We start from the raw sequence: 15795 nt of genomic DNA on the forward strand, positions 1-15795 counted from the left end.
AGTGATGAAGCGATTTATTAACACAGAATAACATTTATTTTGGACATTACATGGACTTTAATTGTGTTACTTTTTTGTAAAGCTCTTAGTTTTAAACCTGATGTTTATAAGCTTCTTAGTGTTTGCAACAGTCTGTAAATATACACAATTTTATAATAAAATGCACACATTCACCTTTTTCTAGACTAAACACAGGTATGATCCTAAGTAAAAAAAAAAATGAAGTTATCATGACGTTGTTAACATTGCAATTTATCACTATCGTTTAGTGGTTTTGCAAAGAATTAACCACTCTCTGTTTTTGTACCATTCTGCGTTGAAGTACCTTCTCTTTGCCCAAATAATCTACTAGCGGTCTCCTTTTTTCTGATAGTTAGCTGTACAGCTTTAACCGCCTCAATGTCCCGACAGCAAACCTCCATGCAGTTGGAACCAGCCTGTTTCGGTTCAACAACGGCGGCGGTGGGGTCGGCGGCGGTTTTGACAGTTTCTGCGGCCGCAGACTAGAGCTGCTGCTTTTGGGTTCATCTGGCTTCGCTGTTTGAAGAAGGTCCAGCCTCCGGAGATGTGGTAGTCAGGGATGTGACCTTCCAGTTGTTACATTTAAGTTTAGATTGACCGTATTTAGTTTTCTTCTGCGCTGGTTCTTCTGACATGTTTGCAAGTGTATATATTCTTTATATCTCTAGGTTAACGGCTGACACACACAGCAGAACAACGTAACAAATAAAGTAAACAACGTAACAAATAAACAAATCTAAGCTTTTTTATTGGTTGTAATTTACATGGATACATTTGAATGGTGTGACAATGTCCTATTTGATTGCGTTAAAATGTACATATTCTTCCTGTTATGTCTGCCTGCTTTATTTTACCTAATGCAAAGTGACCTGCTCCATCGAAATCGTTCGCATTGACCCGAAGACACATTTTGATTCCTAGCTTTCTAATGAGATCAGGATTGTTTTTGTACTCCAAATATTAAGCAAAATATGTCACATTATATAATGACTGTTACAGAGTCATCGTTTTGAGAAAAAGGCCTTTAAAGTGTTTCTCTTCTCTGGAATCCATCGATCTGATTGATTATTAGCAAATGATCAAAAATACTACGGAGGGAAGATATTTTCGTTTGGATTACTGCACTCACGGGAAACACCGGCTGTTGTTATGCCTGTTGTGACGTTAAATTACTCAGTTCTCCGCTTGTAAATATGCCATTACAAACTTCAAACCTGTATTTATCATCTGCATTTGCCGAAACAAGTTTAATATTCTGAAAGCCAAGACTTTGTTTATTTGAAATTAGATGAAAACGAACTGTAACGGACCCTGCCGTGTTATCTATGATTACTATGCCTTACATTCATAATTTCAGCGGGAGGGAGGGGGAGCGGCGCTGCGGAAGAGCAGAGTGGCCAGTGAGAGGCGAGCTGTGGTCTTCCCTTTACAAGCTTAAAAAATGCGTGTAGCTAATGAGATTGAATATATATAACAATACAAAATAACAAAATATACACAGCTAGATCAGATCGCGTTTTAGATGCGACTTTAGAGTAGAGGGGAATTATTGAAACGGGATTTGTACAGTGTTCCGCGCCGCGTGTATATACGTGTGTGTTTGTGTATTTTTGCGTTTGTGTGTATTGTGTTTGTTTCCCGGGGAAAAGACTCACGAGAAACACCGGCTGTTGTTATGCCTGCAGTGACGTTAAATTACTCCGTTCTCCGCTTGTAATTATTCCGTTACAAGCTTCAAAGTTGTAGGCCTATTTATCATCTGAATTTGCCGAAACAAGTTTAATGTACTGAAAGCCAAGACTTTGCTTATTTGAAATCAGATAAAAACAAACTGTAACGGACCCTGCCGTGTTATCTATGATTACTATACACCTTACATTCATAATTTCAGCGGGAGGGAGGGGGAGCGGCGCTGAGGAACAGCAGAGTGGCGAGTGAGAGCTGTCATCTTCCCTTTACAAGCTTCAAACATGCCTGAAGCTAGTGAGATTGAATATAACAATCAAAAATAACAAAATGTACACAGCTAGATCAGATCGCGTTTTAGATGCGACTTTAGAGTAGAGGGGAATTATTGAAACGGGATTTGTACAGTTTTCCGCGGCATCTGCTGCTGCGAAAATGTGGGGCAGGGCTGAAAAGTGGGGGGGCCAATGGCCCCCTGGCCCCCCTGCTTCCGGCGCCCTTGGCTGCTGGTTCCCTCGTATGCTGACTGGCTGCTGGTTCCCTCGTATGCTGACTGGCTGCTGGTTCCCTCGTATGCTGACTGGCTGCTGGTTCCCTCGTATGCTGACTGGCTGCTGGTTCCCTCGTATGCTGACTGGCTGCTGGCTGAGTGGGTGGTGTCCACCCTCCCTGTCTCTCCTCACTAGCCATGTCTTCTCTTTCTTCACCCTCACTTTCCTTTCTCTCAGTCTCCTCATCCCTTCTTCCCTCAATCTTTGAGACTAATGTAAGTAGAAGACATGGCACTGTAGATCTTCGAACATTTAAAATATTATACCACTTAAAAATAAGAAATATGACTTTTGTTACTAAGAGTTCATACTTATTATACCTGTGTCACCTTTCACTCTATAGCTGTGATCATGAGCTATGGGCTTTGTAGATACAGGTCCCGGGGTGAATCGTGGTGCAGGGGCCCTTCTCTTTTTGACCACAGGGAGATGCACGAAGATGGTGGGTATAGCCTCTGCTCTCAGCCTAGTCTTGCCCTTTTTTGTCTTGACAAACTGGTCTGCATCAAAATGTGCCTGCGGAGTGACTTGAGGTTACTTCACACACAGAACAACTCAGCTTTGTCTGCCCACATACATATTCCATAGTGGTTGAATACACAGTATTAGGAAACACTTTATTCTTACTGGACATGTTATACTCATTACATACTGTATATAAAATATGACCAAGAATGTGAGACAACTTTATAGAAATTCAGATCACATCTGTTACTGATGCCATTTGTCATACTTTGTTAAACTCACAAATAATAAAGTTCCATAACTTCAGTTGGGAACAAAGACCACACCTTATCTCCCCAAGGCAATTTCCCATCCAATAGGTGTGCTATATAGGTGTGTATAACCCTTTCTCCTGTCTGTTACTCCCTCTTTCAGCACAAGAACCAGAGGGGGATTCAATGGAGCCTGAATACCTGCATTGAGACCCTCACCCTGCACCCTGAGTCTCAACTCTGTGTTTTTCAAGCCTTTCCCTGTTTTTTTGTATTAAACAAAACATTAAGCTTTCCCAATGGTGTGGTTTTCGTTTTGTGAAAAAGTGCAAATGCAGTGTTTGTATATAATAACCTCACATATTTTGTTGCTGTTGGTCATGAAATTGCTCCTGCTGACTTGAGCCAGCCATTTTTTCCTGCGCTCTGTGTCAGTGGGGAAGCCATACATTCGTACTCCTTTCTCTGAGCGATTTGAGCATCCCCAGGCAGCATAGCAAACCATGGTGGCGACTAGGAGGCAGCACAGCAAACCAGGACAACACGGAGGAAAAGGCACAGACAAACTGCATGATATGCTATTCAATGTTTATTGAATTCCATGTATTTGCAATGGATGTTCCTAAAATAACACATTTAACATCATCATCATGCTGCTGCTGCTGCTGCTAGTCCTTTGATATTCACCTGTCGGTCTCCTGTCCTTTCTGAAAGCCATAAAGATGACATTAGTCATTTAGATAACTTGTGTCCTCAATTACCATGGGATTACTGAAACTACCATGAATTTAAGAAAATGGTAGAAATTAATCCAATCTGAATTTTGAAGCATTCCTTTAGATCCCCTCCTTCTAAATATATCAATAAACATTAGAAAGTGATGCTCCTGACTACCATACAAGTTTAAGAAGATAATATTGGTTTTAAAGAATTCAAAGCTATAAACAGCAAAGGGCTCTTTAACCAAGGCACTGTTAGCCTAACATGTAAACTAGTTGTTCACACTAATCCTAATATTATCACTTAATATTAGCAAATTCTATTTTATTTTTAAAAACATATTGATGTAAATATAATTACCAAAAATCGTAGTTCTATCTCCTGTTATCAATGCATTCACATTGCCCGACATGAACTTCCGGGGAACGATCCTTGTCTGCATGAACCACGTGACGATAACCGTTTTTGGACTTCCGCTGTCGTAACTCTTCTATCTATATGGCGCTGGTAGGGACGAAATAGAACCATCTTCGTAGGACCGCTTAGCGAGAGCGCGTTTGTTTTGGATTAGTTAAGCCGGGTAACTCAAACATATCCAGGGTATGTTGAACTAGATGTACAGGCCTCAGGTTAACCTTTCAGCATAAGTTACCATGGAGATCTACCCAGCTAAGAAGTGAACCAGCGTCGTAGGACCGGAAACGCAGTTTTCACTGAAGTTAGCTCTCTAAGCGAAAATCCGGCTTCGTAGTACAGGCCTTTGGAAAGCCCTTATCTTATCCCAGAGCCTGTTTTCTGGCTTAACCAAATATAACAGGGAGAAAGCAGCTTCTTCCATACTGAAGATGTTTAGGAAGTCCTCCAGCCATCTATTTAAATTGAAGCAGTTGGGCTTTCTGACTTTCCAGTTCTTAAGAACGCTACATAAGATTTGTAAAAGGATTAATACAAACACTAATTTTATTGAGGCAAACAAAAATTGGCTAAAACTAATTAAATTACTATTTATTTATTACTGACATTAATCCTAAACAAAAACACTGAATAAATGTGATTTATCAAGTAATTCTTATTCATGAAATCAGGCATTTTGTATAGTTTTAAATAACTTAATTTAAACTAAATTGTAAAAGCATGATTGCATGTTTAGTATCCAAACAGACACCAATATTAAGCTTTCTCACAGATCCAATGCAGATCCTTCTTATAGGACAGGTCGTTCCACCTTTTGCTGTAAGGATGGATGTGTGCACAGACCTCTTTGCCATAATAGGATTTCCCTCCTCCATTATCAGGCTGTATGTCCTGCCAAATCCTAACAGGTATTACAGGAAAACAAGATGAACTAAAAGATTGGACATCAAATACAAATAACTATAAGTAATACAGCCATGTCAGTATATTTGACAGATTTGTTTCATGCATAAATATAATATCTCCACCTTGATGTTTCATTTGTGAAAGCACTTTTTTTAAATTGGGTTGCTTAGGGCCATTAACTTTTAGTGACATTTCTGTGTTGTAACAATACATCCTTTACATATAGTTCTCCAATCACTTCTCAAAAATGCACCTTTTAGAGCTTCTAAACCTGTGTACATAATTTGTATCGCCTTTCTTGTATTTTCCAAAAGTACATCCATACTTAACCCTGTACGTGTAAACTATAGATAACAGAACAAGAGTTGAGTCAAGACAAATTCAAATAAGCTTTATTGACATGCCCATATTAAAAACATACTATTGCCAAAGCACATTGACAATTAAGATTTAAGACTGAAACAAGTGAGATAATCAAGTCCATGGTGTTAAATACAGACATATCATCTTACAAAGCCACACAGATGATTAATATTCTAAATGTATTGATCGTGTATAGATCTGTTTTACTGGTTAATAAAAAGAGAGCATGACATTGTTGTGAAAGCAGGGATCTTAATTTGAAATGCTCATAAACACAAATGTCTTGTCTGAAGTACTCTGTCTGCCGCTGATCATAAACATAACAAGTTCATATCCTTTCAAAGATAACTTTCAGGGAGGAGTTGTTCACTTTGATAAAAAAACGTGAAGTTGTAAAGCTGCTTTTTATCTGATAACAGCAATTTGTTGAAGTGGAAGAGCTTCATCTTGTCAGAGAACATGTTATACACCCACAATATACTTTTACAGTTTTTATCTTTGTATGCATGCTCAAAGAAAGTTCCATTTCCTGATCTAGCTATATCTATTTGCCCATTTACTAAAGTACTGTCATTCCAGTAACTTCAAATAAAAGGCAGTTTACTTTTCAAATGAAACATGAGCTAATCCTGCAGTTAAAGTCCCAGATTATTATTGTAATAAACATACATACATCTTTGTATTAATTGACAGCACTAGTTCTTACAGTATGTACAAAGTGGATGGTACCTATGAATGTTAAATACCTGCAATAGATTTGTACTCACATGGCCACAAGAGGTCATTGTTAGGAAACATACTGTATAAACACACAGGCTATTTTACATATTTGAACAAGTTAGACCAATGCTGACACTAGAGTATTGTTGTATGTGTCTGAATTATTCAATAATGTTTGACAGTTTTTATTTTTTATATTTGTATCATATTCTGCTCAATAAGGCACTTTCAATATTATAACTTTCAGGAACTGTGGGCTTATCAGCAGATGTTTTTAATAAGCTGTTTTTATGTCGATTGGTAAGAGGATTAATACAAATACTAATTTAATTGAGGCAAACAAAAGTTGGCAAAAAAAATTAAATGTCTTTTTATTTATTACTGATATTAATCTGAAAAACAACCTAAAAAACAAACAAATTGGGATTTATCTAATCAAGAAACACAATTCTTATTCATGAAATCAGGCATTTTTAATAGTTTTAAATAACTCAATATAAACTAAATTGTAAAAGCATGATTGCATGTTTAGTATCCAAACAGACACCAATGTTAATGTTTCTCACAGATCCATTGCAGATCGTTCCTACAGGACACGTCGTTCCACCTTTTGGTGTAAGGATAGATGTATACACAGTCCTCTTCACCCCAGTGTGGATACCCTCCTCCATTATCAGGCTGTCTTGGGCTCCAAAACCTAACAGGTAGTACAGGAAAACAATATGAACTAAAAGATTGGACATCAAATACAAATAACTATAAGTAACACAGCCATGTTCTTTTCTTAATACCCAAATGAGTCTCTGGTGAAAGGGGCAGACACCCTACGTATAAATGCATCCTGTGTGTTGTGTTAACTCCCATTACAGAAACATGTGAAACATTTAGAAAGGTCACAACTTTTGGTCACAACATTTTCTTATCAAGCTCCACTTTTGTGGAATCAGCTTCCAGTTTGTGTTCGGACGGCAGACACCCTATCCGTTTTTAAGAGTGCGCTTAAGACCTTCCTTTTTGATAAAGCTTATAGTTAGGGCTGATTAGATTCAGCCCCTAGTTTTGCTGATATAGGCTTAGTTTGTCGGGGGACATCTTACTTCTTCCTTCTCTCTGTCTATACCTATGTACTCTCATGTTCCGATTAACCCAGCTTCCCCAAATTTCTTTCTTTTTGGTGTCTATATACGCCGGGATCCGGAGTCATGGATGATCCTGCGGTCCTGTGTCATGGATTGCGAGTCCTGGATCTTGAGTCGTGGCTGCGGTCCTGGATCATAAGTCCTGGATGGATATACTCATGGATTCATCTTCTTATTATACACACATGCATTTCAAAACATTTGGACTACCTATGTTGCAAATGTATTATCTTTTCAATTTACACACGGCATCTATTGCACGTCTGTCCGTCCTGGGAGAGGGATCCCTCCTCTGTTGCTCTCCCTGAGGTTTCTCCCATTTTTCCCTTTAAACTGTGGGGTTTTCTCTGGAAGTTTTTCCTTGTACGATGTGAGGGTCTAAGGACAGAGGGTGTCGTATTGTCGTACTGATATTCTGTACAAACTGTGAAGTCCACTGAGACAAATGTAACATTTGTGATATTGGGCTATATAAATAAACATTGATTGATTGATTGATTGATTGATTGATTCCCTCCTCCACTATTAGGCTCTCCTTTAGCCCAAATCCTAAAAGGTATTACAGGAAAACAAGATGAACTAAAAGATTGGACATCAAATACAAATAACTATAAGTAATACAGCCATGTTCTTTTCTTAAAACCCAAATGAGTCTCTGATGAAAGGGGCAGACACCCTACGTTTAAATGCATCCTGTGTGTTCTGTTAACTCCCATTACAGAAACATGTGAAACATTTAGAAAGGTCACAACATAAACCAGCGTCTGTATTTAAAACCAAAGGAAAGCCTTACGTCAGATTCAGTGGAGATCCATCCACCCATTTCCAGGTCCCCTCCTTTTCTCTGTCACTCAAACCAATCCAAGTGCTTCCCTCGATCATATGAGAAATGAATTCCTGTTCAAATGTACAAAATGCAGTTTACTGGGATGGACATCAACTTTCAGATAACTTTTCTCTTTTTACTAGCTCAGAAATATGTAATTAACACCATTGTTGTAACATAATCATTATAGCTGATACGCAAATGTGCTACTATATGTACAATAAAAACATTGATTGATAAAAGCAGGAGTTATACAATCACAAGCAGCACACATTACCTGTTCTTCATAACTGTCTACGACCACCAGATCTGCTCCTCTGGCTGTGCAGTTGTCTCTGCTTTGTTCCCAGGAAGCTTTCTCAGTAGAGAGGAGATAACAGGAACAACCAGACTTCCTCCATCCTTCATGACACGTTTTCTCTGTAAAAGTTTTAAGATCTTGTTGATTTACTGCTTTAACTGCTGGAATATGGAACTCTTGAGTGCATTATATGACACTTTTGTAATAATAATGAAAAAACATATTTATTAAGCATTTTTAGAGCGATCAAAAGAGATCACAAATATCATTGCAGAACAACTACTTCTCTTTTTTGGGATTTAAATAATTGTTTCGATGTGATCTAGTCAAGCACCACGGCACTGATACTGATCTTGTTAAAGTCTTCAATGACATTCACTTAAACACAGACAGTGGAAACATCTCGGTGTTAGTTACTAGACCGACTGGAAAACTGGGTGTGACTTTCGGCAACAGTTCTAAATTGGTTTGAAACCTTGTTATCCTTTATTATTATTAAGCTGCACATATCTGGAACAAACTACCTCTAAGTTCTTCTTCCTATTGCTTATACTAAAAGTAATTTAGACAAGGAAAATGGCCATAAGCATAGTTTACAGAGAAGTATGAATATTGTGGTCTACACAAGTGTATGGGGCATGATGGTGGGTGAATAAAAGTAAAACAAACTATAAATCAAATCACTAACAATTAAGTCATTAAAAACTAATTCTTGATTATCATTAATGAAAAGTGTCATTCTGTAACTATTTTATGAAAGGATCAATAGTCAGCCTTAGAATATCAATATCAAGGTATTTTGTAAAAAATTACTATGATAATATTTATCTTACATACATACACCGCGCCCTATGCAAACCCCCACATGAAGCACTCACCCTTGCCCATCAAACACTGAAGCCTGTCCACCTCTCTGGTCTTTTCAGTGAGGTTGGCCTTCAGCTGGTTGATCAGCTGATGGCTGTCCTGGAGACGCTCAGTCAGGTTGTCTCTCTCTTCAGTCACTGAGGACAGGTTTGCTTTGACAGTGGAGAGATCTGCAGCTGCACCACCTACTGAGTAATGGTCTGAAATGAAAATAGATGTTTCTTAAATGAACTGATGCAATCATACTGACACAAACCAAAGTAAATGTTTTCCTAATTTGGCCCTAGGAGAAAAGTAGAAAAACGATAGATGTTTTGGTCAAATGTGCATCTTTCAGAAAAGAATATTGCTCTTGAAAATCACACGTTCAAAATGACATTATTAAACGTATGAAAAGACAGACTCACAGTGGACGGCGAAGCTGATGAGTCCAGCCAGCAGGAAAACACTCAGCAGCCCCAGACCGAGAACAGACGCTCTGAGAAATCTCCTGGGACCTGAACACAGAGAAGACCAGGGAGTGATACAGTAAATCCAAAATCCACAGTGCACTCTGACTGACACTCTTACCTTCTTGTTTTGCAGATGATCTTGAGTTTAGGGTTTTGATATCATCAACATTGACATAGATTTCCTCCATTGCTCATGGGACTGCCAACTCTTTCCTAGAAGGTCAGCTCTGCAGCAATTATCATGAAGTATGTGACTGGGGAAAGTGTGGTTGCTGGTTTGAATTTCTAAATGCTTTATCTTTTTGAGGAAGTCACACATAATTTGGAGGAAGTCACATATCATTTTCATATCTATCCAAAAAAAAAAACAAGACTATAAGGAAATACTGTTTGTTTCTCAAACTGAGAGTCAAGACAAATTCACATAAGCCTTATTGATATGACTATATTAAAAACACATTATTGCCAAAGCACATTGGCAATCCAGATTTAAGACTGAAAACATTGTGATAATCATGTCCATTGTGTTAAAGAGACATATAATCTTACAATTTAAGATTACCATTACCATGGATTACCATCCATTCAAATGAATAATATTCAAAATATTCTGATCCTGTAAAGATCTATTTTACTGGTTAATAAAAAGAGAATAGCATGTCATCATTGTGAAAGCAGCTACAAATGTTTCTTGGAATGAAAAGCTGGCTCTCTTGATGGCACAAGGCACAAGACGAACCGGCACAGGACAAAGGGAGACGAGGACTATATAAACGCAAGAGGTAATGGGACAAAGGTGACAACAATCAAGGGAGGGGCTGACAATAACACGGGGAGGAAGACACACAAGTGCAGGACAGCTCTGAAACGAGTACAAAAGAAAAGAGGAAGTGCAATGACAGGACTAGACAGAATAGCCGTGGGAACATGTTTCAAATGGGGGGTGCTGTGGGGATGACACCAGGGCCGGTTTTGACCAATTTGCTTGGCAATGAAAAACCTCTACAGAAGACCACTACACTACAAACAGAGAAACATATTGACATAGTGGACAGCTTATATAGCAAGGCTTCAAATGTATTTAGTATTGCATGAACATGTTTTAATTGGGGGGTGGACTTCACATCCTCTAGAGGCGTCCGGGGGTGCACCCCCGGGAAGATTTTTTTTAACATTTTAAAGTAAAATGCTTCAATCTGGTGCACTTTGAGCGCCCAATTACTAGAGACTGATCTAGGGGATACAACTCTAAACACCCATATGAAAAAGATCGGTTTGCATTTTAATAATCAAATAAGTATGTGAACATAACCGATAACCTACCATAGCCAATAACAAATACATGTAGGCTAACTTGTTTTATTTTGTGGTTCATTTATATCTTATTTGATCAGTTAACATTTATTTATTTATGCATATTTTTAAATCTCTCCAGTTTTAAACAATATTTTTGGTTTACTGTCCTATAGTATACATTGGAATGATTTCAAACCTGTTTTTATTTATCCTAATAATTATAAAGGAGTGCCTTGGAAATATTTGTTTAAATACATTGTGATCAAAACGTTTGAGACCCACTGAGATAACTTAGACTAAGTTAACTATCTAAACACTCGGAGAGTAATTTACCTCACCTGAGCTGTAGTTATCAGCCTCTCAGTCTGACAGAACTCTCCCTCCACATTATTGTAGAAAGAGCTTCTTATATCCGTTAGCGCAGCAGAAGCTAACAACATTCCCCGCCGGTACAGGTGCACCCCCTCTCTCTATCTCTCTCTCTCTCTCTCTCTCACGCTGGCTGTGAGCTGTGAGCTGCGGGCGCCTGATAAGCCAACATCCCCCACTATCATCACTTACAGCGCCCATCGTACAGGGCAAATGGAAAATGTAACCGGGGTGAAAAGGGTGTTATCTTTACTTAATTTAGTGGGAATCTAAGCATAGTATGGGTGTCATCAAATGTCGTTGCCATGGCGACGGACAACTCGCCATGAAACACGATGTGGCTGTAAGTCCCATCGACACGGTCCAATCGTCCCCCAATCTTCACTTGTATATCACAGGTCCATGCCTCAACAGCTCTACGCCAATTCTGAGATCTCATCATATGCCGTTTCCATGGAAACGCATCCCTCGCCATAAAATATGATGTCGCTATAACTCCTATGAAAATGTTCAAAAAGTGCTCAAACTTCACATGTGTGCTAACAGTCCAGCCGTGAAGACATCTACGGGACAGTTTTGAGATTTCTTCAAATCCGTTGCCATGGCAACACAATGCTCGCCATGAAACACGGCTTTCTCATAACTTCAGTGAAACTGCTACAAACGCCCCAAAACTTCACAGGTTTGGTAACGATGCAGCCATCAACGCATCTAAGCGTAATATGGGGTGTCATCAAATGCTGTTGCCATGGCGACAGATCATTCGCCATCAAGTTAGTTCAGAAGTTTGCAGTTCAAATATTCTGCTGCTTTTCCAAGCCTTTTTACTTTCTTTTCTTCTCTCATCACACATTTAAGCCCCCTGTGTACATTTATCATTTCAATCTAAATTCTTCCCTTTCTTCTTACACATTACATTTCAGCATAGCAGTTTAGCGTCACATTTTCAGCATAAAGCATTCCCACTAGCAATTTCTTCAGGAATTGCATTCTCTAGTTATGAATGTTGTTACATCAAGGCTGAAAATTAATTTTGTTTGTATTATATTTGTATTTAATCTTGTGGAAGTGCAGATCCCCTGTCCTCCACCAGGGTGTGCTGCAGCACCCTCAGCACCCCTATTTCCCACGGCCCTGCTAGACAGGTGAACAAAAAGAATTGACTAAACATAAATCTAACCTGGGCTATGAACTAAACATGAAACATTTAACATGAACCTGATTTACTAACTTAACATGAATAAATTAGCAGACATGACGGGATGTTACAGTCTGACTGACACACTTACCTTCTTGTTTTGCTGAGGATCTTCTTGAGTTTAGGGGTTTTACACCTTCAACATTGACATAGATTTCCTCCATCACTCATAGGAATGTCAAGTATTTCCTAGAAGGTCAGCTCTACAGCAGTTACACTGAAGTATGTGACCAAGGAAGACTTTCAATTTCTAAACACTTTATCTTTTTGAGGAAGTCACTCCCCCACTAAGGGTTAAAATTTGCTTCTTAAGAATCCTGTACCAGACAATGATCACACACACCATATTAAAGTAACAGTATCTATCTATCTATCTATCTATCTATCTATCTATCTATCTATCTATCTATCTATCTATCTATCTATCTATCTATCTATCTATCTATCTATCATTCCTTTTAAACTTTTAAACTACTTTGACGTAGATTAGTAATACAGTACGTACAATGTATCAATTGTGCAGAAAGGTTATTTTCAAAGTAGTAAAAATGTCACGTCTTTTTGATACATGTCACTTTTTTTTTTTTTAAATAGGAAGTTACAAGTATCAGAGTGCGTGAACATATCCTCTACAAAACCCATCCACCAACTCATGTCTAAAAGGGGCCTTGTTATGCTTGTTGGGGTTTCCCTTCCCTAGTGTGTTATATAGGTTTTTATGCATGTAAATTGTTTCAAAGGCTAAACTCCCAATCTTAAAGAGTTTCTTTATCAAACAGCCCCCCAGCAGTACAATAAGTAGCTTTCTTTAATTGCATATGAAGGTCATGAGCACGTATAAAGCACAGATAAATAAAGATACATGCTAACATCCTGGTTTCCCATGTAATATTCCCAGTAACAAGCAGTCAAATGTGGCCAAAACTCAAACCAATATCTTCATTCCGGCCCTCCAACCACTTGTTGATGTAGACTCTCTTACAAAAATCACTTTTGAAGTCATTTTGCATAAATTATAAAAGTATTAACACATATTGGTAAATTAATAGCATTTTATATAAAGCATTCTTATTCATAGGCAGGGTCAGCCAAACAAAGAGCCCCCTGCTCAAGGAAGCTAACATTCACACATTGGCCATGGGAGCAATTTGGGGTTAAGTGGGATACAGCGACATGTTGACGGCAGGAGCAGGGGTTGAACCCACAACCTTCCCATTTGAAGACAAACCCACTACCCCACAGCCATACACACAAACTAAGCCTTTTTTTCACAGATCCATTGCAGAAAGGTAGTACACTGCAGATCATTCCAGCTTTTTCTGGTTTACCTTCCATTTAGAAGAATTGCACAGTCCTCTTCACCCACTGCAGGTCTCCACCACCATTAACCTAAAGTATTCTTTAATGTGTTAATAAAGGTTAATTCGTTTTTCTGTTTTGCACATCCTCATATTAATATCTTTCCACATCCAGCACTAAACTGTTTTATAGAAATCACTTACAGTATCTTCTTGATTTTTTATATTCTATATTTCTATCATTGACCTTCTACTTTCCCCCTATGAAAGTATGTACTCATCATTTTGTTTTTCATCAAATAACATTATTCAACAAAAATAATTCAATAACGTGCTTTAACCACTAGGCGGTGCACACAAGGCACACACAACATTTACATTACATGACATTGCATTTAGCTGACGCTTTTATCCAAAGCGACTTACAGTAAGTACATTCGACCAGGAAGATATAACCTTGAATAAAACAGAATCATAAAAGTACATCAGGTTTCATAGAGCCAAACATGTCAAGTGCTACTCAACTGGCTTTAGATAAGCCAGTCCTTTATTAGTATATAAGTGCTTTGTTAGTAATTCAATCTATCTATTCTACCCTCGCAGTGCGGATGCAGCGAGCTGTTTGGCTGATGCAGAGCGGAGTGCACGTGCTGGGGTGTACAGTTTAACCATGTCCTGGATGTAGGAAGGGCCGTCCATTTGCAGCATGGTACGCAAGTACCAGTGTCTTGAAGTGGATTCTAGCAGTTACTGGAAGCCAGTGAAGGGAGCAGAGGAGCATACTAATAATAACTTTGTATTATTAGACACTTATGTATGTATAACATCTGAAGATGTGTAGTTTTATTCATGTTTTTACATTTTTTTTTACAGGATATTGCTATACTATTTCTCATGTTTTACTTCCACACATTAATATCTGATTTGTAAAACATCACAGACATAAAGGTATATCCGCCATTTAATGGTAAGCTATTGAAATTGTGATTCCATACTGTAGATGTGTCTCCCATCACCAAAATCCCCTGACTATTCTCTCAACTCAGTATTTACATTCTTATATTCAAAGAAAATCAGTAATATCTTCCCATAGTCTATACCTAAGTCCTTTTCTATCAGCTGTGCACCGTTATGGTGTAAACATAACCTATCTACCAATTGGATCAAATATAAAAGTCAGCCGAATTAGTGTTGATACTGCAAGGAGACATATTTTGTGAAAGGAAATGTAAGATGTTGTTTAATTGTTGATATATTTAGGATCCACGTCACATATTCAGTTTTGGCGGCTATTTAAGACTAAAAAGCATGCTAAAAAGCCCAAGATTATAGAATTAAACGAATAAATAAAAACAAAGATAATTGTGTGTTATTGTTGAGTAAATAAAAGTGTGTTGTTTAGAAAAGAATAAAAAATTAGAAGGAAAAGATTTTAAAAAATACAGATTTCAGTATTTTGAGGCTCTCAGCCCCATTTCTTTTCCTCACAGACGGTAAATGGACTGTACTTATATAGCGCTTTATCCAGTTTTTATGACCCCTCAAAGTGCTTTACATACTACATGTCGTTCACCCATTCACACCCATTCATACAGAGCAGTGTATGTTACTCTAGGACCTAACATGCATACACATTCACACACACACCGTTGGCCATGCTATCGGGAGCAACTCAGGGTTAAGTATCTTGCCCAAGGATACATCGACATGCAAAAAAAAGTCCAACATTATAAGATTTAAAATAAAAACAAATAAATAAAAAGATAAAACACTGGCACGTGATCTACGTTAGAATAAATAGAATGGTTTTGAACAATAGATGATAGTAAAATCCACGTCACTTTACAGCCCCGCCCACTTTTGGGGAAACCAACGCTGTCATTTGAACGGCGATCAAGCCTGAAGGCACAGAGCTCTTCTGTTACTGTCCTTTCTTCTTAGAGGAAGTTCAG

At 38.2% G+C, this 15795-nt stretch overlaps 1 protein-coding gene and 1 long non-coding RNA gene across 3 annotated transcripts; one reads left to right on the forward strand and one right to left on the reverse strand.

Moving 5' to 3' along the window:
• Positions 1-2218: 2218 nt before the first annotated feature.
• LOC307030863 lies at positions 2219-3269 on the forward strand. Of its 2 annotated transcripts, XR_013805807.1 has the most exons (3): positions 2219-2473; positions 2602-2700; positions 3138-3269. It is a non-coding gene; the product is annotated as an uncharacterized lncRNA (long non-coding RNA). The 2 variants fall into 2 exon arrangements; XR_013805808.1 differs by lacking the exon at positions 2219-2473 and having other exon boundaries at positions 2483-2700.
• Positions 3270-8246: 4977 nt separating this feature from the next.
• On the reverse strand, positions 8247-12705 carry LOC307030852 (C-type lectin domain family 12 member B-like; the record flags this gene model as incomplete). Its single annotated transcript, XM_079696231.1, has 6 exons — positions 12637-12705; positions 9801-9909; positions 9638-9727; positions 9242-9430; positions 8340-8482; positions 8247-8252 (listed from the first exon to the last, which is right to left on the reverse strand). The coding sequence occupies exons 2-6, from the start codon at positions 9868-9870 to the stop codon at positions 8247-8249; spliced, it is 498 nt and encodes a 165-aa protein (XP_079552357.1). The 5' UTR covers positions 9871-9909; positions 12637-12705.
• Between the last annotated feature and the right edge of the window lie 3090 nt (positions 12706-15795).

This window comes from Notothenia rossii, assembly GCF_949606895.1.
Source record: "Notothenia rossii genome assembly, contig: SUPER_2_unloc_1, whole genome shotgun sequence".
Lineage (NCBI taxonomy): Eukaryota > Metazoa > Chordata > Actinopteri > Perciformes > Nototheniidae > Notothenia > Notothenia rossii.